We start from the raw sequence: 26,510 nt of genomic DNA, 5'->3' as shown, positions 1-26,510 counted from the left end.
TAAAATATGTAGGAAAATATCCAGCCTATGTTTATGTGCTGATAAGGGCAAAAGGTGCCTTTTTTTTGGCCACTTGGCAATACAAATACTGGGATTTTATTTCAAGTAGAAAACTTACAAGCATTTAAGCTGTTTATTTTAACCCACACATTTAAAACTAGTTGAGCAACATTCTCTTTTGCAAAAAAAAAAATTGAATTGAATTCTGGTAATTAATTGTTTGAGACATGTAAAGTCACTTTCACTGGTAGTAAGCAACACACTGGAATTTTACAGATAAGTGATTATAAGCCGATAATGAAAGTTAGTTTTACTTTTTGTGCCAAGCTCAAATTCAGCACTTAACCTGATGTTAGTTACTTTACATTTCCATACAGTAGCATATAGGAATATAATTCCTCTGGAACACAAGCCTCTTTCTCTTTAGTCAACCATCTATTAGAGTTCAAAGCTGTTAGCAGCTGTAATACTGCTGGCAAACAGGTTGAAGCAGGCTGATTTTAGCATTCTTTAGCAGTGTAAATTCATCTAGAAAAAAACGGAACATTTGAAAAATCTTGAATGTGGTTTAGAAATCCAGATTTTATGGCCAGAGTGACCACAACCTTGCATCCTGTGTAGCCATTTCCATTTGTGCAAATAGGGTGTAAACACTGCCAAATCAGAATCCTGTAGTATATTGCAATCCCTTTACCAAAGTGCAAGTCCATGGAAATTAAGACCCCATGTAGTCACAGAGGTCCCAGTTTTGTTCCCTTTTCTTTTGTCTTGAGTAGGAAAAGTGGGCAAGTTTAGACTGGTTTAGGTTTAATATATTTAACACCAAAAGTGGGCAAGTTTAGGTTTAATATATTTGATGCCATTACAAATGTTGAAGGCAAAGCAGTGTTTGGAGTGGAGGCTGACAGCTCGCAACCCCCCATGTAATAACTGATTCCCGGTTTGAGAACCCCTGAGCTGGAAGGTTTTACCCTGCATCTATACTAGAGAAAAGATGGAGAGTTTAGGTTCAAGCTTGACTAGCATGTTATAGCTAAAGTTAATCTAAACTGTAGCACTTTTCCTAGTCAAGATAAAGCCTTTGAAGTCAAAGGCCAAGTTGTTTTTACCTTCAATAGGGGAGCAGGAGCAGGTTGAAAACAACTAAAGTAGAACAGCTTCTATTTTTGTAGGTTGCGAATACTGACTGTGTCTGTGCATCAGAGATTTGATCTGTGGGATCAATCTCAGTAGATGTTTCTCAAAAATGGTTCCTAAAAAAGATTCATACCAATTTCCTCCCAGCAATCACCTTCTCGTGGAACAAAGTTACACTTCACTTCTTACTTTTGGTTAGATCAGTTTAAAAGCTAGCTTGTGATTGATCTAGTGTACTAACTCTATAACAATTTTTCACATTTCCTTCTAACCCTTTCCATAATAATCAGTAATTATATTACAGTGGATGCTATTAAAATGTAAACACTGTCAAATTAATAACAGTATTTCCACTATTCCCCACTCAGAGAACTCTGTCCTTAGTTAACAGCAGCATAAATCCAGAATAACACTGTTAAAAAATCAGTGGGGTTTTTCTTGATTGAAATTGGTAAACAGAGCATATTTAGTCCCATGAAAACAGAATACACCAGATACAATGACAGAGATAAATACCACAGTAAAATGTAGTTAAGCTTTTTTGTATTTCAAAAATGTCTAGCATCAATATGGAGCTTTTCCATGCTATACTATTCCATATACAGCATCGTAACATACTCTGATGAGTATGAGCAAGACTGAACCTAAGAATCTATTAATATTTTTTTAATTTCTTAAACATTTTCTTTTTGTTCTGTGTTAGTACAATAGAGCCCTAGTCCCTGACTGTGGCTTCTAGATACTATCAAAATACATATAGAATAATAATAAATTAATAATAATTTATTTTCAAACATTATAAATATTTTATGTACATGTTTAAAAGTAGTTTTTTAAAATATATCATCTACATTTCATATGAATGCAGATTCTTAGCTTTGATCACCAGTGTGAAAAGAGAGTGTCTTGAACACCAATAGCATTGCAAATTGCTCTAATCTCTTATAAGTAATTATATCGCTAAACTAAAAATCCCAGTATAACATCCAGAATGGCTGTTTATCAACAAGCATATCTATGGAATCTTTCCTAAGGTTTTACAACTAAAATATATTTGGATATACTGTATCGATCGGTATTAGGACAGAGAAGAAAGTACTGGACATACTTTATTTATTGTAAAATGCATAGGACATAACAAACGTGGTTGCTGGATCGCAAAATATTTCTAGTTTGTGAGTTGGGGGCTTTCTTGAGGGTTTGTGCCATTAACTAACTAAAGGATCAGTATCATAAAACTCTTAAGTGCAGGACCTACTTTGTGCTTAAGTGGCTGCAGAGCAGTGTTGTTCCACATGAAATGATTACCAACAGCTTTCAATATGCCAGACAAAGGAGAAGGGAGCATCTAAAAACAAGAAGATAAAGTGTCTAGAACTGGAAAATGTTTGCCTAATGAGAAGGAATATACTATAACATCAGTTGCTTACATAAATCCAACTCTGCTTTATAAATAGGAAATGACATCATTAGAGGTGAACAGAAAAGTTTTCCAATTGCCAAACCAGAAGTCAAGGTTTTGTATTTTCCTTGTATGCATTGATGGTACAAAGGCAAAAGCAAAAGCTCCCTATATTCTTTAGGCATTAGAAATTAGGCTTAGATAATACATTCATAGGCAATTTAGAAAAAAAAACCTATTGATTAGACAGACAGAGAGATGTCATAAAATGTTTCAGGGCGGAAACAATAGTTAAGTTAGGTCTTGGCAGCTAAAACTGTATGTAAAGGAGATTTCAGCTCTATTTGAAAATGCATGATTACAGTTTTGAAGGCTGTACCCTTTCCAATATCACAGTGTCCTTGTCTTATCTATTTATTTGGGCAGCTACACTTTGTCTACAAAATATCTAGGAAAGAGCTTTAGTATATGCAAATATGAGAATCGGCGTGTGCATGCAGGTAATAAGTTTTTACATGCTTCTAAGAAAAGGAAGGGAGTGAGAGTAGCAGAATAAGGACTATAGACTTCAAAAAAGCAGACTTTAACAAATTCGGAGAACTAGTTCAGCTAAGTTAGATGTATTCAACTCTGCAGGGCCTGATAAAATTAATCTGAGGGTACTTATGGAACTAGCTGAAGCAATATCAGAACTATTAGCAATTATCATTGGGAACCTATGGAGGAGGAGTGAGTCCCAGAGGATTAGAGAAGAGAAGACACATCTTTAAAAATGGGAACAAAAAGGACACATGGTCAGCCTAACTTCAATACCGGGAAAGATACTGGAACAAATTATTAATACAATCCCCCAGAACAGTCTCATAAGCAAGCTAGGGAAAAGTGGTCTAATGAAATTACTGTACAGCTATAGTTTTTTATACAACTGGATGAAAGGCCATATTCAAAGAGTAGTTATTAATGGTTTGCTGTCATACTGAGAGAATATGTCTAGTGGAGTCTTGCAGGGATCATGCCTGGAGATGCACTACTATTCAATATTTTCATTAAAGACTTGGATAATGTAGTGGAGAGTGTGCTTATAAAATTTGCAGATGACATCAAGCTGGGAGGGCTTGCAAGTACTTTGGATGACAGGATTATATTTCAAAATTACCTTGATGAATTGGTCTGAAATCAAAACAATGAAGTTCAATAAAGCCAAGTGCAAAGCACTACACTTAGGAAAGAAAAGTTAACTGCACAACCACAAAATGGGGAATAACTGTTTAGTTGGTAGTACTGCTTAAAAGGCTCTCTGGGGTTGTAGTGGATCACAAATTGAATATGAGTCAACAATGTGATGCAATTGTGAAAAAGGCCAATATTCTGGGGTGTATTAACAGGTATGTCAAATGTAAGGCACTGGAGGTAAACATCCCACTCTACTTGGCACAGGTTAGGCCTCAGCTGAAGTATTGTGTCCAATTCTGGGCACCACACTTTAGGAAAGTGTGAACAAATTGGAGAGAATCCAGAAGAGACCAACAAAAGTGATAAAAGGTTGAGAAAACCTGACCTACGAGGAAAGAGTGAAAAAACTGGGTTTAGTCTTGAAGATCACAGTAGACAAAAAAAATAAAAAAGCCCCTGTTGGAATCCTATAAATGTCTTCTGAAGCAATGTAATACCTTTAAGCTTTGGCAGTTCTGCCTTTGTATTTGGCATTGTGCATATTAATGAGCTCTCTGACCTTTCTGTGCTCCTTAAGGGTGCTGCACCAATCTCTGTATAGGACATAATTATATCCCTAAAGCTCAGTGGCCATTCTCCAACTTGAGTTATGGTCCAGGCAAATTTTGTCCCATCCTAGGCACTTGCTATGATTTGTTTTTAACAATAGGTCACGATCTTCCAAACATGTCCTGCAAATCTTGCCAGTGCAGTGCAGGTTTGTGAAAAAGTGGCAAGGTTCCCAGGGACAATGGGAAAAACAGGAATAGAGTCTATCATTGCCCTTGTAAAAGCATAGCTATAAGAGTAGGTCTGCTGTTGCAGCACATCTGCATGGTTAGGGTGGTGTGTAGACACACCAATAATGTAGATTAGAATCTACACAAATCATTAATCCATCACCTTTTTTGGGATTCAGCAATAGTAAAAAATGAAAAAGTTAAAAGAAAACAAAAGTTAGGGTAATCACAGCTGCTGTTAACTGAGGCTGTAATTACTGTAGAGGAAATGACAAGGATAAGTCTCCACTAGAAGAACAATAAAAATGTTCCATTATTCCCCCCCCAACCCAAAACGTCAGACTCCTGTGCAATTCAAAGGGAACCAGTGTCCTCAGTCTCTTTCCGTTTCAAGCTTTATTACTCTTTTTCATTCTTCACGGTGCTAGAGATGTAGGTTTAAGAATTTCTCCTTGGAATTACCAGCAATAGGATATGATGACCACTAATGAGCTCGAAGCAGTTTCAAAGGGGAGGACTGGCCACCAAAATGTAGGGTAGTCACAGTTTGCATTCCGTAATGAGAAGTGATGTCTTAACAACTGGTTACGTGACCGTATTGAAACACTGTGCCCTAGGCGTAGAGCTAGTAAAAGAGGCATGCCTTTTTGAGCGGAAGTCCTGCACTGCTGAGGACCAGGACACATTCTCTTGGTGTAAAAGGAAGCACCATCACTGACTGCCATGAAGTTTGGGGAGTTTTATTAGTAGCTGAAAATTGCTGTATACTGCTATGTTGCTTTTTAGATACAACAGTCTAAGGTTGACCACTCCACTATCGATCTTGAAAAATATATTGCAGGGCAAAAAAATTTGTTATAAATAAATTGTGCAATACTGTGATCACCCTCAAAAGCTTGCGAGTTTTGCCTTAGACAAATAGATATGATTACCTAAGGAATTGCAGCATGAACTGAATTTTCCCATATTTATGCTGAAAATACCTCAAATAGGAAATGTTATTTAGGCAGGAATTTTTCAGACTCAAGTGTGTGCAATGACATGATTGGAAACCCTAGCGATTTGCACTTCCATGCCTCTTCACACATACACAATACTAGTTTACATGCATGGATTGGGTGTTGTGTATATGAAACTGATAACTGAGATTTTTTTCTACATGGAGTTTTAGAAATATGAGTCCTAGATGTTTATAGAAATTGACAAGTTTTAAAGAGTAACCACTGTGTATCTGGAAATTTTTGCTGCAAACTGTAATTATACACCTCCATAAAACTGCAATGTCATTAAAATTAAATATATAAATGAAAATTTTAACATGCATCTGCCTGGCAATATTTGAGACCTATCATTACTCTATGTACTGGACCTGTAGTACATTGTAGTCCATTAGAGTGGCATAGAATATACTTAAACATTACTGCAAAGAGTGTCAAAAGGGGGCATATATCTATTATACTTGCCAGTGTCTGAGACTGGGAAGTAGCACACAACTCTTAACACATGGCTGCAAGTAGATTGCAGTTGAAACACGATCTTAAAAAAACCAAAACAATTAAAGCCAAATTACTTGAAAGTCACATGCTCAGAACTAGAGGTGTTTTGTTTTTAAACTTGGTTGGGTTCCAACTTTCTGTACCATGACATTGCCAGCTTTCAGTGACACCATTTTTTGGATTTTAATAATATTGCCAAAACTGCCATTCTACTGTTCCCATTTCTCAGATTGCCTGGCAAGGCTTCCAGAGCACAAAGGGAATGGCTCTCTAAAATGTGCCACTCCTGCTATTTCAAATGAACCACTGCCTCTCTGCACCATTGAGTAATGTCCTCTCTAAATGTCTCTAATAACCCTTCCTTTTAATCTATGACAGCCTCTCCAGTGAAATTATGTATTAAAAGGACTTCTTAAAAATAAATATATTGCACCATGTTATATGTGCTGCTCCTGTTTCACAGCTTCTGGATTATGATGGTAACAACCCACTGTGTCAATTTACTTGTATCAAAGTGCTCTCTATGGGTGGGAGATATACAGTCTGACCTGTCCTCGTTGCTCTTATTATTGTCTTGCACAGTCTGGAATATTTTCAAGGAGAGCCAGACAGTTCAAACTATGTGTCTATTTATCACATAAAAGAGAATTGTGCACAGTAGTGCTGATCAGTCAGGGATGTGTCCTCTTGCTTGGTCCATCAGTTCTCAGCATAACTATACTGTATAACTTGCTCCTTATGTTCAGCTGGAATTGCGCCTTGTGGTTCAGTCTCCCCCAGTTGCCTTCGTGCAGAAAGTATTCCCCTAGGGAGCCAAGACAACATGTATATTTATCATGTGCAAAAATAAAAATACAGAAGATTAGTGAAATTCCATTTTCTTCTAATATTGAATTCCATTGTGACATACATATATAAAATATATAATTCTAAAGGGGGAAATAAAATAAAAGGGACATTTTAAAAGGAAATAGATGAAGATAAGTGAGAAGCTGCTATAGACAGCATAACCCTACCACAACTGAAATAATCCATTTTGGAAAGGAAAAACGTTATTTTCTAACATACCTCATTTTCTCTGAGTCCCTTTTATTTCTGCTGGTCTAAACTTTTTTCCATCCAGCCCTAGCAGTTAGCTTCCAAACCTCCCCTGAGGTGACAAACCTAAGCTTTTCAGCATTAAGTAACTCAGGTGAGACAATGAACCCTTTTCCATACAAATGCACTAACACACATGTCTGCACTTACTAAAGTGACTTAAATGACTTTTACACTTAAAAGATGTATAATTCTGTTTTACTTTGCAACAAGCATCTAGACAGAGCTGGTGAGGACTTTTGAGACACCTCAGAATTCCATGGCCACCAAGATGATTATGGGGCTAATCCAAATTGTTGCTGGCTCAACTCAGCTAGCCACTTTCTTGATCCAGTGTTTGGATAGGGACTGGAGGTGGGACAACTAGCAATGTTACACCTTTAGCTCCTATGATATAAGATTGGAATATGGCGTCTGTTTTGAGCGTCCACTTCTAGAGCCTGATGGAACCCATTCTGGAAGGCTCTGAAGATGAATACTTGTTTCCCCAACTCTATCAAGGTTTTTATAGGACTGACAATGATCTTTTATATCCAGCTATCAATGAAGTGCCCTTAGATATCCTATCCCCTGGATTTGACAAGACGGGTTTCCTTGATTTGTAAAAGACCTGTCACAACTGAAATGAGAGGAAAGATGACTAGAGTGCTGGTGGATGAAGTAGCGTTCAAAATCTGATCCATTCCATCTTAAAGATTATTGAAAAGCTTATACCATAGCTATGCAAGAGACAGAGAAGATTTATTTACCTCCTTCATAGCACTGAATAAGTGTCAATCACTCTGTCCACTACTCAAAACAATATGGCTATCTAGTTAAACCAGGCTGCTTTCCAGCAGTGGCTGATACGGGTCTCTTCCATTGTATTCAAATTTCTACTTTTGCAGAAAAAAAATCAAGGAAATATGGACTTAAGTCTCTGCTTCTATGGATGCAGAGTGATTTCCAGAGGGTACATGTGCTAAGTCTCCTCTGGTGAAGTTTATGCCAGTGACATTCACTGAAGCACTACAGATGCTGGGAATTCTGCATTGCATTTCCTTCCTTCCCATGGCACTTTGAACACATGTCCTTCCTGACTGGGGAAAGTCAGCAGGGAAGAATTGGGTCCATTGTTGATGAAGACTCCCTTATAGAGAGTCACCTTGCCAACCTCTATAAAAGACTGTTGTGCAGCCATCATTCCTACAAGTCATTGCTTGATGGTCATATAACAGTAACAACCAGAAATCCTAGTTTTTAATCTGCATGTAGACAACAGGTTGCAACTGTTTCTTTCAGATGCAGGCCTATGCCTCTGTCTCCTCAAGATTAGCTTATTGCAATGTGTGCTCTAATTCAACTCAAACTCAAAGTGGAGTAGAATGAGATGGCCTGTTTGTTAAGTAGAGTTTCTCATTGTGAACACATGACACCACTGTTCTGAGATCTCCACTGGCTGCCTTTTGGGTTAAGGGTGGAATGCAACACATAGTTTTGACCTGTAATGGGCCTGGGACCTTTCAGAGATTGCCTTTCCTCTATCCCCATGCAATAGTCTACATATAATCAGCAGACACTCCTAAAGCAGGAGATTCCTTACTAAAAAAAAAAGAGGAAGATCTTGGCACGGTATTCTCCATAAGTGGCCCTCACATCTGCTGACATGTAGAGCATGCACCAACATGCAGATCTCTTCCCAGGCTTTTGAGAAGGGACAAGTGCATGAAGCAGTCTGGCATCTGTGACTGGGCATAAGATTTTCCTTCTCCTTTTCCAGTTTTGTGGAGAATTTTTTGTTGCTTTACAATAGAGTGACTGCATTTTTAACAGCACTGCTTTTTAATGTTCCGATTGCATCTCAATAAATAAAATGTAAAATCAGAGCTCTGGGGTGTGGGCAGATTCCACTGGTAGATAAGGCTTTTCAGTATGAAGTCCATTAGTATGTTTATAGGGCTTTTGATGAGATGAATTGTAGTGTTAAAGAAGGGGAAGTACTATCATGCTCTGCAGCACTATTTGCTGTCAGGAGAACTGATCTATTATATGGCTTAGGGTAAAAGCACCTTCCTCTAGACTAATCTAAATTGCTAAGAGTGCTGTACTGTGGAGGCTGTTCCTGAACTGTGACCACTCAGAGGCTGGCAGTAAGAAAGGAAACACACACGCGCACACGCACACACACACACAGAGACACACACAGATCAGAGACTTTAGCCTGAACTGTAATATTTCTTGGAGAGCTGCAATAGTTGACATTTGCAAATGCTAAATGTTCTTAAGATCTCTATCCAACTTGTTCAGCAGTTCAATGAGAGAGAGTGCTGGAGACTGGAAAAATAAATAAATACCTTCATTTCGACATTTTGTATTAAGTCAGCTTATGCTGTCTAAAATGAATTGTAGCAAGGAATCTCCTGTTTGTTGTGCTTAAAGCAGCTGTGCTAATTGCAATGGTTTTCAGTTTAAAAATCTTCATGATTTGATGTTTTAAAATATAGTATGAGATTTCTCTTATGCCTACAGCACACCGTATTATAGGTAATGTGCTAGGCATACACAAAACTTGCAGCACCCTTTAAAGGGCTCCAGTATATTAACAGCCACAAATGGGGCAAATAAAACTCTGTAGGGAAAAGTACTCTAGTTCATGATAGGAGTATGTTGCTTAGGTTGACAGCGGTAAGAAACTGTAAGCTACATTTTGCTCTCAGGTTAGCTGAAGTAACTATGAAGAACTTTGCTGGAGTTAAATTCAATGGAGCTAGTGCAGGGTTTCATTGCTGTAACTGAGAGCAGATTTTGTCCCAATTTGATCTAGGGTCACATGCATTGTCTCTTATATGAGGCAAAAACCTGGATCAGGTCTAGCTAAAACTTGAAATGTTTCATTGCAAATAATATTTGTTGCTAACATAGCCTCCCCTCCCCCCCCCCCCATTTTTTTTCTTTCTTTCTTTTTTTTTTTTTTTGGAGACTTGTTCACCAAACATTCCTGATTTCTGCAAATGTGAGAGCCATTGGTGGGTACGGTAATGTCTTTAATTGGAAATTGGACCTACTTCTGTTGGTGGAAGAGACAAGCTTTTGAGCTTCGCAGAGCTCTTCTGACCTGAAGAACTTCACTAACTAGACAATAGTAATGCTTAGTCAGATTCTGCCTTTTGAATAGTTCTTTACTCTGTGCCCTTGTCTTCACTACAGAAAAATAGGTATGTTCTTAACACAAGTTAGCTAACAAGTTAGCCTGCTTGAGGTGAAATCCTAGTCAAGATGCGGCAGTTTTTAGTTTCCACACAAGTTAGCAGGTCAAGTTAAAGCCTAAGCACACTTGAGTTAAGAACACACCTTTTTTCATAATTAAGACAAGGTCTTTAAGTAGCCCTACTGAAATCAAGAGGAATACACATATACTACTCAAAACAGGTAAACGGGCAGAATCTGGTCCTGCAAGAGTAGTGGTCGTGACAGGTGTGTTTTAAATGCATTATTTCTCTTGACAGAATATTTTGCATACAATTTTGTGTTCAGCTGAAAATTGTTATTCCAGGAAGCAGAAATTGAGTGTCATTGCTAACAAATAAAGGCTGGACAGTGATGAATGGGTTAGAGAACACTTTGTTTCCCCCAGAAGAAAAAATCAGATTGAAATCCATCACTTCTAGCATATAACAGTTTCCTTTCTTATTGCTAACGGCTGGTTTTATAGGATAGTCACAGAAACTCAGTGTGGTGGAAGCGGTTGAAACTGGCTAGTCAGTTTTTTAAGTTTAGATATTCACTTGTTCTTGAACTATTTTATTACTACTTTAACCCCTTTATTAATACTAATTGATGAAAGATGAAGTAACTTGCATTATTTACTTTTCATTTATTGTGAACTGGATGAGTCAGTAGTTTAATTAGGGACTTAAGATAGTAAAAATTTCTCTGTGGAATTATCAAACTGCACTGCGAAGTCTAATGGCTGCCACTGAAGCTAAACTTCTTGTTACTAAAACCCGCTGTGTAACAAATTGCCTATTTACACATGTCATAAATGGTCTACACCATCTGGTTGATATTGGTCTATATCTAGAAACAACATTTGTCTGAGCACCCTGAGATTCAGAAGGGGCAGCTATGTCTCTACTGTTTAAGACATTAAAACAGTTTGTGGGTTTTTTTAATTAAAATCTGTGGTTTCTGATTATGATTTTTAACAAGTGAACTCTTGACAGCATTGTGGCCCAACTCACTTAGCAGCTAGCAAATAGAGTGTTCTGTTCTCAAAGTTTCCGATCAAGTAAATTGAATGGTGAGTTCCCACATCTTAATAGGTCAAAAAAGAAGCTTGTTCTTTGATGCAGTAACCCATGGGATAAGGGTATTTAATTGTCCTTGCAATGCTGAGCCAGTGAAGAGAATGTAACTATGAATTATTCCAACCTGACCAATAAGCATCACTGTAGAATCACATTTCAAGGAAGCCACTGAGATGATGAAGCCTAGAAAAGCACTTTAGCGTATGGGAAAGGAAAAACAGAGCAAACACATTGGTTGGGATCTTTAATTTAGGGCAAGATTGTCACTTCCCCAATGCTCCCGAGCAGGAGTGTAAAGCGTCCCCTTAAACCCTGCATGGGTTACTTGTGTTTGTGGCTCGCAGGCAATGGGAAAGCAGCTTTTCTGGGGTCCTGTTGCTTCCCTGCTCACGCAAGTGCAAGGGAAATGGTTGGACAGAGCTGGGATGGTCAAGTAAGGAGTGGATGGCGTCTTGACTCTGCATCCTTAACTCCGCCAAATCTGTGTGTACTAAATGATTGCCTCAGGTTAACTAAGGATCACATTGTGACTACCTAAATCACAATTCATTCCCTTGTGTAATCCTGGGACAGCGCAACTGTACAATGCACCTTCCTATGCAGATTGTATTGTTACAGTCCAGCCCACAGACAAAGACATTTGTCTTTATTTGACTTCATATTAAGATGCACTTTTCTGGCACTCCTTAAATAATACAGGAGCAGTTTTGCAACTATATACATGCAAGAATACCTGGATGTGTGTATACATACAGAACTCAGCAAAACAACCAAGTTTCATGTTGGCACCAACTTTTTGAATCACAGGCTGAATTTAAGGTTCCTAATGACAGGTTCTCCTAGTCCTACTGAGAATACACACAGGAAGCAGATGTTTGTGGTCACAAGGTGCAGCTGTTGAAAAATCACTTATAAAGCTATCACCTCATCTTATCGAGACATTGAATATATTCCAGATGGTTAAGAAAAGAAAATATGGGGGGAAATGAGAAAACATACTATTCACCTTACATTAGTATAAAGTTATTCGTTCACCTGCATCTTGTTGTAACATACTGGTACTGTCTATTTTCCCCTGAGCTGTTGAGGAGTCAGCAGTATTAAACTACTGTTTACTTCTGCAGGTCATTCTACCAATAATACAGTAGGTGAGATCTCTGTACAGGTGGATGTCTTTACACATCCTGGAACTGGAGAACATAGAGTCACTGTAAAAGGTAAGTTTCAAATAGGGACTTTCAAGTAGTAGGAAGGTTATTTTACCTCTGTATTTGGTACTGATGCAACCGCTACTGGAATACTGTTTCCCGGTCTTGTGTCCATAATTCAGGAAGGATGTCAATAAATTGGAGAGCGTTCAGAGAAGAGCCATGAGAATGATTAAAAGACTGGAAAACATTCCTTTTGGTGATCAGATTCAAGGAGCGCAATTTATTTAGCTTAACAAAGAGGTTAAGAATTGACTTGATCACAGTTTATAAGTACTCCATGGGGAACAGATATTTGATAATGGGAACAAATATTGGATGTTGGGCACTTACAAAAGTCTAACAAGATCCAATGGCTGGAAGTTGAAGATAGACAAATTTAGGATGGAAGTATGCTGTACATTTTTAACAGTGAGGGTAATTAACCACTGGGACACTTTACCAAGGGTTGTGGTGGATTCTCCATCAATGACAATTTTAAAATCAAGACTGGATGTTATTCTCAAGGACATACTCTGTTCAAACAGGAAGCATTCTGAGAAAGTTCTGTGGCCTCTGTTATGCTGGAGGTCAGACTAACTCATCACAGTGAGCTCTGCCGGTCTTAGAATCTAGAAAGGAAACCTGAAGTAAAAAGTTCTTATCACAAAACAGCAGATGGTAGGTATTAATGTACTTCCTTCCCGACAAAAATAATAGCAAAGGCTATGTCTGGATTTCAAGTTCTCAGGGCCATACTCTGCCCCTATTGCTGACATTGGGAGTTGTGTCTGCAGAGGTCAGTATGCAGCATGGCTTCAGTGTGTATTTGCTAGTGTGCTGCGCAGCTGAAATTCATTAAACAGTTCCACCCACCAACACATAAGTTGTGATGTTCCAGATAACACCTCTTATACTTCAGGCATGTAATGTAGTTTTTAAAATGCTGCGGCAGAGTTAGATGTTGAATAATTGCACCAAGACTTAAAATATCCAACTTGTAATAAATACTGTCCAACATTGTATTGGTGAAGCTAAAATCCACAGAAAACCAGTTATGTTTAGATTCATATCTGCTGATTTTTTTTAAGCTACAGTGAATCTGGCAGACCAAACCAGGTGAAAATGTAAATTATTTGTGAAATTGCAGACTGCCGGAATTGTAACTGATATTATTCATGCTCCTAATTCAATGGGGAGCAAACAAAGCTATTGCTGGTTTGTAGAGTGTAGGTTATCTACCAGGAAGATCTCAGGTCATCCTTCTGTGACCTCTCATTGGCTACACTAAGCCTTACTACATATTTAAGCAAGAATATTCACTAATATTTTGCATTGGGATTCTAAACACATATCTAATTCCTCTTATTCTCTTTAGTTGTAGCAATTAATAACCTAAACTGGCAAACAACAGCTATGTTCCGGCCGTTTGTGGAAGTCTGCATATTGGGTCCTAACCTGAGTGACAAGAAGAGAAAACATGGAACCAAGACAAAGAGCAACACCTGGTCACCAAAATACAATGAAACATTCCAGTTGTAAGTCTTTTTTTCTTTTAGCTGTCCATTTTATATAAATTGTTACAATTAATTTTGCAGCTAAAGCTCTGAGAACTGAAAATGCTACAGTCCAAGACTGTATATTTCACGGACCATAAGTATAGACACGATTTCAAAACTAAGGTTCTTTCAGTATATAGCTTGTTTGAAAGTATAGCCTTGTCTTATGCAGGGATGAATTTTAATCTTTGTGTTTTGGGCCTGTAACACTCCTTTTTGAAGTTCCAGTTTCTGAAACATTGAAGACACGTGTACTTGGAATTAAGGACATTCTGGGAATTGTGGGGATTATTAGTTAGAAATGCACATGCATTTGCACACACAGATGAGAAGTTAGATACCTAATCGGCAGGGCCGCCCAGAGGGGGGGGGCAAGTGGGGCAATTTGCACCAGGCCCTGCAAGGGCCCCCACAAGAATGTCGGAGGCTCCCCCCCGTCTCTGCCCTCCCCCATCCCCCGGCGCCTCAGCGCACCGCATCCAGGAGCAGCCCTGGTCAGAGCTAAAGCGGTGGGACTCAGGCGGGGCCTGAGCTCCTCCCACTCAGAGCCGTGTGGTAAGGGGGCGGGGCTCCGGGCCGAGCGGCGGGAGCTCAGGTCACATGTAGCCACGCCACTGCAGCATTGTCCAGGGCTGCTCCTGGACATGGTGTGCTGAGGCTCTGGGAGAGGGGGGAGGCGGGGTAAGTGGCATGGTAAGAGGACCGGGGGGGTTGGATAAGGGGCAGGGAGTCCTGGGAACAGGGAGGGGGAGAGGTTCGGGGGAGGCGGTCAGGGGACAGGGAATGGGGGGTTGGATCGTGAGTGTTCCGGGGGTCTGTCAGGACTCGGCAGGGGTGGTGAATAGGGGTTGCGGCAGTCAGGAGACAGGGATCAGGGGCAGTTCGTGGGGGTTGGGGTCTCAGGGGAGTGGTTGGAGGGGTCTTGGGACAAGGAGCAAGATGGGTCAGGGATTCTGAGGGGGACAGGAAGTGGGTGGAGATCAGATAGGGGGCTGTTTGAGGAGGCACAGCCTTCCCTACCCTAAAGCTAATTCAGCAGTCTGAAGCTTTCAGACAGCTATTTAACACAAAGAGCCAAGCTGTTATCTTTTGCCTTAGGGCTACCATCCCTTTCACTTCTCAAATGCCAAATTATAGTCTACATTTAATTTCAATGCCATAGGGAGATTCATGTCAGGAGAGGGTAACTTCATTTAAAATTAGCCACTTTAGATTAACAGTGATAGAGCCAAGAGAGTCATGGGGGAGGAATCATATGAGAAGAGCAATATCTTACACCACCTACCTCCTTCCCAACCCTACCAAGGGAGACTTCCCCGAGGCTCCAGAGGGGTTAATTCAGTGGCTCTCAAACTTTTGTACTGGTGACCCCTTTCACATAGCAAACCTCTGAGTGTGACCCCCCCCCCTTATAAATTAAAAACACTTTTTTATATATTTAAGTGCTCTCTGCGTTGTGACCTCCAACACGTGGTGTAAAAGTGCTGGAATGCTGTTCTGGTGCAGTCTGGCACTATACCTGGCCCTGACTGCCTCATCAGTGTTGATTCCTGGCCTCAAAGACCATTTTATATAGCAGCTAGGAGGGCAGGCTGAGGAAAGCCAGTCAGAATTCACTGTTTGCAAGAATCCCTGCTTGACCCCAACTCCAAGGGCAGCAACCTTCCCTGCTCCTACTGCTATAACCCACTAAGCAGCCCTTAATAGCCTAGCAATCTGATGGTGGTTAACATAGAATCATAGACTATTAGGGTTGGAAGGGACCTCAGGAGGTCATCTAGTCCAACCCCCTGCTCCAAGCAGGACCAATCCCCAGATTTTTACCCCAGTTCCCTTAATGGCCCCCTCAGGGATTGAACTCACAACCCTGGGTTTAGTAGGCCAATGCTCAAACCCCTGAGCTATCCCTCCCCCCATCTTAGAACTGGCAAGTGTCCTCACGGATTAAGCCACATTTTAGAAAGAGATATGTGTAATGTGTCCCTTTGTGACAAATTATTCTTCTCATTTATTTGACGTGTTTGCACAGAGACAAATGTGAACAAAAGCAGCGGTCTGTTTACAAGAGAAATGTATTCAGAACAAATGTTCCCTTTTCCTACAACTCCAGGGTTATGGGGACACATGAAGTACAAGCATCCCTTCAGAAGACTGAAACATGTTTAATGGCAATTGCCAACAATTATCTTCCTAAAATTTGATTTTTAAAAGCACAGTAGTTGAAACAAAGATAGACACTGAGAATCACGTAATGTAGTAGGACGATCTTAAGGATCTGAAGCTGGGTAAGATGGGAACAACTAAATACAATATCACCAGACTGGATGAGCATCAAATAGTCAATATATTTAGTGTTTTTCATTCTTTATAAATAGCTTAATCTCCAAATTGGTAGACACCCATCCATCCTCAAGTACCTATCTTCACTGGATCTGTCTTTACTTTGTAAGATTAGTTACATAATGAGTAAGAGGAAATCATCGCTATTAGAGGGAGCACTTGCAGTAACATTAATGAATGTGAGTTTAGGCTACTTTTTAATCACATGCTTCACAAGCCTTTTGCTTTAATAACAGCAGTGTAACAAATGGATCTGTCAGGTACAGGATACTGAGCAGTACAGGGGCCTACGTTTTCCACATCTCTGTCTCCTACATCCAGTAGCAATCAGCAGGTTAACTTTAAGCATGAAAGAAATTGAAAGGATCTATAATAATTTTTTGGTAGTAAAAATCTATTCATGCAAAACCTTCGAACTATTCACCAGTCTAACATAGGCCTGATCCAATGCCCTCTGAAGTCCAACTGAGCCTTTTCATTGACTTCAACATGGAATAGCTCAACCTGTAGTTAATATCTCTGCTGCTACCATTCATAATAAAATAATGGCAAAGCAGAACTCAATGTTAAGAAGTATCCCCAATCTGTTTCATGCCACAAATTTATTTACCAAATAACTTATTCCAGAGGTGGGTAGCTGGATTTTATTTATTTTTTTATGGGGCTGAAAGACATTTTCAAGCTATGCCTTCTTTCTAAATCTTTTTTAATGCTAAACTGTTAGAATAATACAGGTTTCTTGAGTGATTAAAGCCTATGTTCTACTTGGATTACAGCATAGCAGCATATCATTAAGTCAAGAGGTTTCTAGACTGCCTGGCACGCTGTTTCATTTTTAAATCAAAGGAAAATCATGTAAATCTTCCTCTAAGTGATAACCAGCCCTGTATACTTGTTTTATGTGCCTCAGAATAAGTGAAATCTTGCAGCTATAACTCATAATATGCAATGAGTTTCATGAAACAAAGCACCACATATATACCATCCTGGAGCCTTGCAGCTCTGTCTATCCTACAAGGGGATTACTGTGTGCTGCACAGTGAATACTAATGATATGCTTTCCTGCAGTAAAAGCATCCAAGACAGTATTATAGGAACGGTAGCAATGCATATTATTGTTCTTGCCCGTGCAATGTCGAAACTGGCAGGTTTCTCCAGTTGGTTTGGCCCAACCATAACGTGAGTATATTTATATTTAACTGCAACTAGCCACCAGCACTTGGAGTGATATTAACCCCATTGCAGGTGCTGCACACCATTTAACGCAGTTCTTAAGTGGTGCACAGGGCTTTGTTTGGCCCCCTATATTAGCATGAATTTCACCCTTAACACTCTGTAGGCCTTTTGTGGAACTTAATGAGTGCTTGTAAAATGCCTTGAGTTCCTTAGATGAAAGGTGCTAGAGATGCATTGTTGTTATAAATTTAGTGAGAATTACAAACCTACCAATTTCTTTTTCATTATCTGGGAAAAGTACCTGCTGCAGTTACAGTAGCTAAATCATAATGGAAGCCTGACAACCAAATCGAGGCTGCAGAAAGAAAAGCTGCTTAAAAATAAATTAGCATCATGATGACAGCAGTAGATCACATTTTAGCCATTTCTTTCCCAAGCTAAATGCCCCTCCTCCCCCCCCATTTTGTTTTGTTTTGTTTTTTACACAGTAGAAACAAAATATACAGCCACTTCACTGGAAATTATGATCAAACAGTACATAACCTTAGGGCTGCTGTGAACCTTTCAGACTGAGACCTGAAACCAGGTTTAACTGACACTGAGTTTCAATGCAAAGTTGAAACTCATAGAAGACTTTGATCAGACCCAGGCTAGTTTAGGAATCCCCTCAACTCTCAGCAAGCAGGGGGCTCCCTCACTCCTTCAGTAGCAGACCCTAGGATCCCTTCTTTCTTTATGTTGACATCTGAGACCTAGTGACATGCTCTCCTACTGTCTATAGCAGTACAATCAGCTGGCCTCTCCCTTTCTTTCAAAGATGGGAGCTAGTCCATCCCACCCCTCCTGTTTCTTTGAGGGACCAGTCAATAGGCCCACTGCCCCAGCATGTGTCTATGGGACACATTTTCAGAAGAGCAGGATGCCTATCCACACACAATTTCAGCAGCAGTTGGTAAAGAAACATTTTTTTTTTGATAGGTGTCCCCAAGCGCACATCGTGCTAATAGGGAAAATGCCTGTTCTGGGTTTGGGGAAGTGGGACCAATGATTACAAAACCAGCTCGTTTTGTGAGGGTTTAGTGAGAGTTTTCTGGTTTGTCCCAAGCAAACATTGGCCAACTGATCCCCCAGCTGGGTTTATCACACTTGTGGAAACCTAAAACAACCATCAGGGCTGGATTAAGGCAATTCAGAACCCTCCCCCATAGCCCCACTCACCAATATGGGCCCACACCTATTCGGAGTGCCAGTGCTGAGGTGCCTCTCTCTTCCTAGAGAGGCAAGGACAGCCAATTGGGGTCACTTCTCTTCCGTCCCCATTCAAAGAGCAGCAGTGGGGGACTCACTCTCCTTTGAGAGACATGAGTGCTAGGAAGGAGCTCCCAGTACTCAACCCAGCAGCTACCATGGATCCGTTAGGGTGGGTGGTGTCAGCCACACAAAGAACTCTTCCACTGAGGTTATGTTGGCAAGACTCCAGGGCTGTAGGTCGTAGAGCTAGCCCTCCACAGAGAGACATGGGACACAGTTCATCTCTTTCAGAGCTATTGTTTCAGACTGTCTACAGACATCGCAGTATTGTCCCACTCGGGTCACGTTCTCATACTTTTCTTTGTGGCCACAAGAAATAGAAACTCATTATTTTAAATGAAATCTGAGATTCTGCTGTAAATACTGGACACTCTGACCCTAGGCACTGCCTGTTTTATCTAAGCTATAATCCATCTCTGACAATTGTTTCCATTCAGCGTTCATCTCAGATCTACAGTAGTTAAAATAAAAATGAAAGCCATTATAATACTAACCATTAAAATAAAAAGGTGGTTAGTTAGTACAGTATCTGTATGTTCTGAGGGTATAATGCTGTTCTTGGAAACTAAACATTTTTTGTTAGAAAGCTGTTCTATTCAGAGGCTGTACCTCACTGTTGGGTTTAACAGTATAGCAAAAAAGTATTGTAAGACAAAATCCTTCAGTCAGATAGGGGGGACATGGAAGGCCTTGAAGCAAAGCCAAGGCAGTTCCTATGTTCAGGGCGGGGACCAGAACACAGAGAGCTACACAGAGGATAGATCTGCTGGTCACCATAGAACGTTATGGAGTCTTGTCATAACATATTCCCAGATTTGGACCTTAGCGTCCAAAATATGGGGGTTAGCATGAAAACCTCCAAGCTTAGTTACCAGCTTGGACCTGGTAAAGCTGCCACCAACCAAAAAATTAGAGTGTTTTGGGGCACTCTGGTCCCCCCAAAAACCTTCCCTGGGGACCCCAAGACCCAAATTCCTTGAGTCTCACAATAAAGGGGAATAAACCATTTCCCTTCCCCCCTCCAGGTGTTCCCTCCCTGGGTTCCTGGAGAGATATACAGAAGCAAGCTCCGTGAATCTAAACAGAGGGATTCCACCCTCCCTATTTCCAGTCCTGGAAACACAAGTACTTCCCTCTTCACCCAGAGGGTATGCAAAGTCAGGCTTGTAAATCTAACACACACAGATTTCCCCCTGATTTCTTCCTCCCACCAATTCCCTGGTGAGCTACAGACTCAATTCCCTGGAGTTCCCCACTAAATAAAAACTCCAACAGGTCTTAAAAAGAAAGCTTTATGTAAAAAGAAAGAAAAATACATAAAAATGGTCTCTCTGTATTAAGGTGACAAATACAGGGTCAATTGCTTAAAAGAAATATGAATAAACAGCCTTATTCAAAAAGAACACACTTCAAAACACTCCAGCAACTACACACATGTAAATACAAAAGAAAAAAACCCTATTAATCACTATCTTATCTTTTGTACTTACAACTGGGAAACAGAAGATTAGAAAAGCAGGAGGCAGAAAAATCCTCTCATAGCCGAGAGACTACAGGCAGAAGACCAAGAACAAAGGACTCACACACAAACTTCCCTCCACCCAGATTTGAAAAAGTCTTGTTTCCTGATTGGTCCTCTGGTCAGGTGTTTCAGGTTACTCCTTTCCAGGTAAAAGAACATTAACCCTTAGCTATCTGTTTATGACAAGTCTCCCTGATCCTAGTACACAGGAAGGTTTAAGGGCAAAGTGAGGGAACATCTAATGGCTCCAAAACTGCTCCATGGCTTGTGACACATTCCAGTCTCCCTGATTCCCACTGCTCTGTTCATCACCCATTTATTGGGGTGGAAGGGAAGGGACCAGAACTTGGCTCCTAGAAAGGAAACATTGTGCTATTGTGTAATATAACAAGAATAGTAAATTGTGGGTATTATTTTGTTTATAAATGAATCCGTGACTCAGACTTAAGAAACATTTTTCATTTTCTGACTGAAAAAGGTCATCACAGGTGTTTATGTTGTGTTGAAAAGGTGTCCTAGGTGGATCATCATCAGGCTTACATGTTTTTTGGATGCAACTGATAAATATTGCTAGTCAATTTTTTACCCCTGGAAAACAGCTGGCACCCATACATTGAATCATATATATAAAATATGCAATCGGAGTAGAAGCTCAATACCAAATACTGATACGCAATTTTGTACTGAATACACAGAGAATATGATCACATTACTCTATAAGTAACATTTAGAAAACAGACACCTTGGAGTGCAGAGCCTCCCCTATAATTGCCATATGAAAACCATTTGCCCCAACATTAAATTAAAAATTAATAGAGTAGGGAAAACAGATCAAAGATTTACTAGAAATCCAAAAAATGTTTAGCTGGACAGGGGGAAAAAGAGCCTAAATAAAGGTTAGCTGTGCTTTAAAGAGATGTGAGATACTGTTCTGAATTGCAATTTTACACCCATTTAAACATTTCTGTTTGGGGTAAAAACACCATAATTGGTCTATCAACGCTTAAACAGCTGTGATTAAAATGTTGATCATCTGAAATATTTCTGGAGAAAGGGAACAGAGGGTCTGATTATGCCAAATGCTGAGGGAGTTGCTGAATGCTTTCAAACTTCCATTCAAGTCAATGGAAACTGAGGGCGCTCACTCAGCAGCTTCCAGGATCAATACAAATACAGTTTATAAATCAATATTTTGTTCGCAGATGTAGAACTATCTCTGAAATGCATATTAATTTTTAAAAGGTTTCTAAGCCATGTTAACCCCTTGGGGGAATTAAACTAACTTCCATTTTCAAAATCCATTCTTTTAAACCACGCAGCATTCTGAGTAACGAAGAAGGGCTGAGAGCCTATGAGCTTCACCTCTCTGTGAAAGATTACTGCTTTGCCAGGGAAGATCGCATTGTAGGAATGACAGTTATCCAGCTACAGAATACTGCAGAGAAAGGTAGCTGCGCATCCTGGTATCCTCTATTGAAAAATATCTTCATGGATGACACTGGATTGACAATCCTTAGAATACTTTCTCAGAGAACCAATGATGAAGTTGCTAAAGAATTTGTGCGACTTAAATCAGAAACAAGATCTACTGAAGAAACTGTCTGAATCACAAATAATGCAAGGGAGATACTGTCAAGAACATAGATACAATGTTGTCTGAATAGTGCATGCATGTGCAAATCAGTGGGAATGTTTAATTAACTCTGTTTCAGTGTTTGCCAGTACTTACGTACTATATTTGCAAGGTGTGTTGAGGCGCTGTACACCTTTAATACATATTTTGGTCTTTGGAAAAGTAATTGTTACAATGAAGTGCCAAAACCAAAATTATGAGTAAATTATTAATGGTATATTTTAAAAAGTTGAGTTCATCTCATTGCAACTCCTTCACATTAAACATTTACTAATGAATGATTATTCTTTTGAGTTGATTAATTAGTTGTCTCTGTTAAATTACTGTGAGTTGCTTCTACATGTCTGAATTGAGTTTCTTCCCTTATCATTACAAAGAATTTTATCTAATTTCGTAATCATTTTATGCTAACCTCATTTTAGGTATCTTACCAATAACTTTTCTATCATAACTACAGATGCAGTTACTTCTAGAAAGTGTTTGTAATTTTATAATTACTGATATAAAGTAATGATTTTTGCATACAAACTGAAAAAGGGTGGAAATATTTTATGCTAACCCTTTTCCAAACTTTCATAAATATCACTGTGAAGAAATACTGTTAACGCAAGTTCTCAAGAAGCTACGCTTATCAGAGTTTGTTACTGATGTTAGATATCTTGAGATAACTTTGTTTATCAAAACTGCCAAGGCAACATCATATTTGTATAAAAAGGTAAGTTGATATCTGTAGAAAAAGACTGCCATACAGTAGAGTATACATGCTTTACAAGAATTTCATTTTTTTAAAATGATACAGTACTGTATAAGAGTTAATAGTTCGGAATATGTAAAGCTGGTTTGTAGTTTGTTTCTAGAAATCATTTATGAAAAGTAATGATGCTGTTAGCATTTTCACTCTTAAAGTTATAAATGTTGCTTTACATACTTAGCTGTAATATCAGTTAAGTGCTTTATTTCTTTTGTTTTAGAAAAGTTCAAGTTTGTACTTATGCAACATTACTATGTATTGCACTGAAGCAAAATCCATGTCTTGTAAATATTTAGTGAGAAATTGTAAAATAAAGTATAAAAGAAACTGCTACTAGTTTTGCAATTGACATTATTTATGTGCCTGTAGGCATAAATTGCACTTGGAAGCCAATTGAGTGGGGTGCAGTGTTGCATTACAATATATCAAAGTATGGATATTAGTATTTCTAACATTCCTTAAATATTTGCATCTTTGGTAAAAATAAGGTTTCATATGTGAACAATACATGCAAAATTATAATAAATCAGGCACTTACTTTCTTAATGCACCCATACTATATATAATGTAATGTTCTGGCACACGCGCACACACATTTTTCATTGACTTTGGTTTCAACTATCTGTTATTCAGTTATTGGTTTGGTATTTTTATTGTTTGGGGGGGAAAGAACATAAGAACATTGGTGGACTTGATTCCAGTTTGTTGATGAGGTCTATGTGACCTCATGTAGGTAAATTTTTCCAGAATTTCCTTGCAAGAGATTTTCATGGATTGTTTCAATATTTTTAAATCTTCTTGGTGAAAACACTCTTTCAGGCACGAAGTAGAGCTCAAAATTTAGAAAAAATATGTAGTCTCTCAAGAAAGTTGGCTGTACTCAACTAAGATCACGGAGAGTGGGGAAAGGAGCTGACCATCTATCAACTGTTACCCTGTTTGTGTCTATACTTTGCAGAATATTTATTTAGGAAAGATGTCTTCACTGGTTAGAAAATCCCATTTTTTGCCATCAGCTCAGAAACCCTTTTAGCTAAAGTATTTCATAGCATAAAATAGCCATTGAATGTCAAACAGAGTATTTAATTAGATAGGTTATTGAAGTCTACTTCAGACATTTCTGAAGATTCAAGTATTAAAACCTACTAAACGTAGGTTGCAGACCCTGGCTGAGATTTGCAAAGCTGCCTATGGCGTTTGGATGCCCTATTCCCATTAAAACTAATCTCACCCACAGATGTTTTAAATGTACTCTCTGTACACTAAAACAAGGAGTCTGGTGGCACCTTAAAGATTTGGGCGTAAGCTTTTATGGATAAAAAAAAATCACCTCTTCAGATACTACCCTCTGATATTCTCTGTACACTGAAATGCTTGGGGGCAAATTGATCCCTGGGGTAGTTCTATTAATTTAATCAAAGATACACCAGGCTTGAATTGGGCTTATATTGTACATCCATTGAAGTAACATTCATGTGGCCCTTTGGAAGTACGTGATAAGTCATATTGCTCTATGTATTTAAATAGATGTTCTTTTAAAAGGTATAGCTCAGTGTGTGAACACTGGCTGACACTTAAGTGATTAACACAGTTAAGGTGAAAGTCAAACTGCCTTGCAGTAGTACTCACAAAACCATTAGCAATCAACAAGACTTAACATGATAGAACATTAATAGAGTCAATCTCAAATAGAAAGGGAGAACATCAGAGTGTGACACGGTTCCTGTAATACTGAGCATTACCTCTAGATAAAAGGCAGAGGATCGTACGCATTTAATCTACTGATATTTTTTTTAGTGCTTTCCACTGTGGCGCCTGAAGTTAAACAGGAAAGGCTGGATTCTACAGGAAAAATGGGTTTCCTGTTTGTTTACCTAAAGCATGTTTGTTGTATTTTTTCTGATTGTTGTACATTATGTTGTCAAATGTTGTACATTTTGCTGTATAATGTATTAATAAGTCACCATATAAGGTAAATGTTTATAATGCAGAACTACTTATAAAGGGATAAGTATTGAAGTTGCCAAGAAAATATATCACTGCTGCTAGCAAGAAGCAACTTGTTAGTTTTGCTTACCAAAAATCATCTGACAGTGTAGTAACCAAAAACCCAAACTTTGTAAACTACAAGTGTGAAGAGTTTATGATGTACCTTCATGTCTCCTCTTTTTTAACAAAGAAATATTTACTTACTGTATCAAGGTTTGTCTTATAACAGTTTGAGGTGGAAAATGTGTTATCCTTACATTACAGAGCACTGTTATAAAAATGATTTAGCTATCGATCAAAGTGCAAATAAAATGCTATTCCTCAGTGTATACAGCTTGAAGTCAAACATTTTCTGTGCATAAATTATCGATACTGACTAAGCCAAAAGACTGATATATTTGGCTTCCAAAAAGTAAACATTTCATTATTTTAAAAACTAATTTGCCTTTATATATTAGATCATTTTTCTGACTCTTGTGAAAAAACATTGATGAATGGGTTTCTGTTAACTGTTTCTTCGATTTAATTTCTCAGCTAGCAGAACTGATGCAAAACAATTTAAACCCTATTCATTTTATATTGGTTTTTAAGATATTAAAAATATGCATTGATTGAATATCATTTAATTTTAAAATTGCAGAAGACCCCACTACTACTATCACCACCACCAATTTAAGAAGGGAAAAATTTCTAAGCTGCAAGGAATAACCATTTTATGGAAATTTCTCAACCCATATGATATGTAATCAGTAGTAGCCATGAGCTCCACATTGACAGTAATCTGCAGTGTGACAGCACTTAAGGAGCTAATGGCATATTTAAACATGTTGGAGTTACAGAAATGCTTCAAGAGTTAAACAGAGCGGCTTTATATTTTGTAATTTTATAGGATGCAAGCATAAAGCCTTCAAGACTGAAGAAAAATTTTAGACAAGTGTGGTTTGGCATGAATATGAGCTATGGCTGTTGCCATATATGTCTATAGCATCTGCATTTTGTATTGTAACACCAGGAAGAGACCACAGAACAAGTTATTGCAATAGTCCAGAGGTCACAAACACATGAACACTTTACCTGAGTGGGATAAGAGCAGAGGTGAAATGAAGCCAGTATGGTACGGTACGGCATACCGCCAAGAACTGGTATGCCGTGCCAGACTGGACCGGCTTCTCTGGTGGTGATTTCAAGGGCTGAGGGCTCCAGCCGCTGCGGGGAGTCCTGGGCCCTTTAAATCACCGCTGGAGCTCCAGCAGCGAGGCTTGGGCAGCTCTTTAAAGGGCCCGGGACTCCCCACAGTGGCTGGAGCCTCTGGCCCTTTAAATCCCCACCGGAGCCCAGCAGCCAGTCTCGGGTGGGGACTTAAAAGGCCCAGGGCTCCTGCCGCTGTGAGAAGGCCCCGGCCCTTTAAAGCACCGCAGCCGGAGCTCCGGCAGCTGGGCTTGGGTGGCTTTAAAGGGCCCGGGGCTTCCCACAGCAGGCAGAGTCCCTGGCTCTTTAAATCACCACCAGAGCCTGGCTTCCAGGCTCGGGCAAGAATGTAAAGGGCCCGGCGCTCTGGCTGCTGCAGGGAGCCACAGGCCCTTTAAGTCACCACCCGAGCTCCGGCAGTAGGGCTTGGGCAGCACTTTAAAGGGGCCCAGGGCTCCTCACAGCAGCTGCAGCCTCTGGCCC

The 26,510-nt window shown here is 39.4% G+C and overlaps 2 protein-coding genes across 2 annotated transcripts in view; one reads left to right on the top strand and one right to left on the bottom strand.

The window, feature by feature from the left end:
* Positions 1-24,323, top strand: part of UNC13C (unc-13 homolog C) — a 375,739-nt gene extending 351,416 nt beyond the window's left edge. Inside the window, exons 30-32 of the mRNA XM_050968692.1 lie at positions 12,496-12,588; positions 13,937-14,096; positions 21,786-24,323. Of these exons, the coding sequence (XP_050824649.1) occupies positions 12,496-12,588; positions 13,937-14,096; positions 21,786-22,071 (539 nt within the window). The 3' untranslated portion in view covers positions 22,072-24,323. The remainder of the gene's footprint in view (positions 1-12,495; positions 12,589-13,936; positions 14,097-21,785) is intronic.
* Positions 1-26,510, bottom strand: part of RSL24D1 (ribosomal L24 domain containing 1) — a 922,223-nt gene that overhangs the window by 602,400 nt on the left and 293,313 nt on the right. The gene's annotated exons all lie outside the window — the stretch shown is intronic.

The sequence above is a fragment of the Gopherus flavomarginatus genome, chromosome 9 (assembly GCF_025201925.1).
Source record: "Gopherus flavomarginatus isolate rGopFla2 chromosome 9, rGopFla2.mat.asm, whole genome shotgun sequence".
Classification (NCBI taxonomy): Eukaryota; Metazoa; Chordata; order Testudines; family Testudinidae; genus Gopherus; species Gopherus flavomarginatus.
Note: the sequence above shows the minus strand (reverse complement) of the source record. Positions and strands in the feature narration are given on the sequence as shown.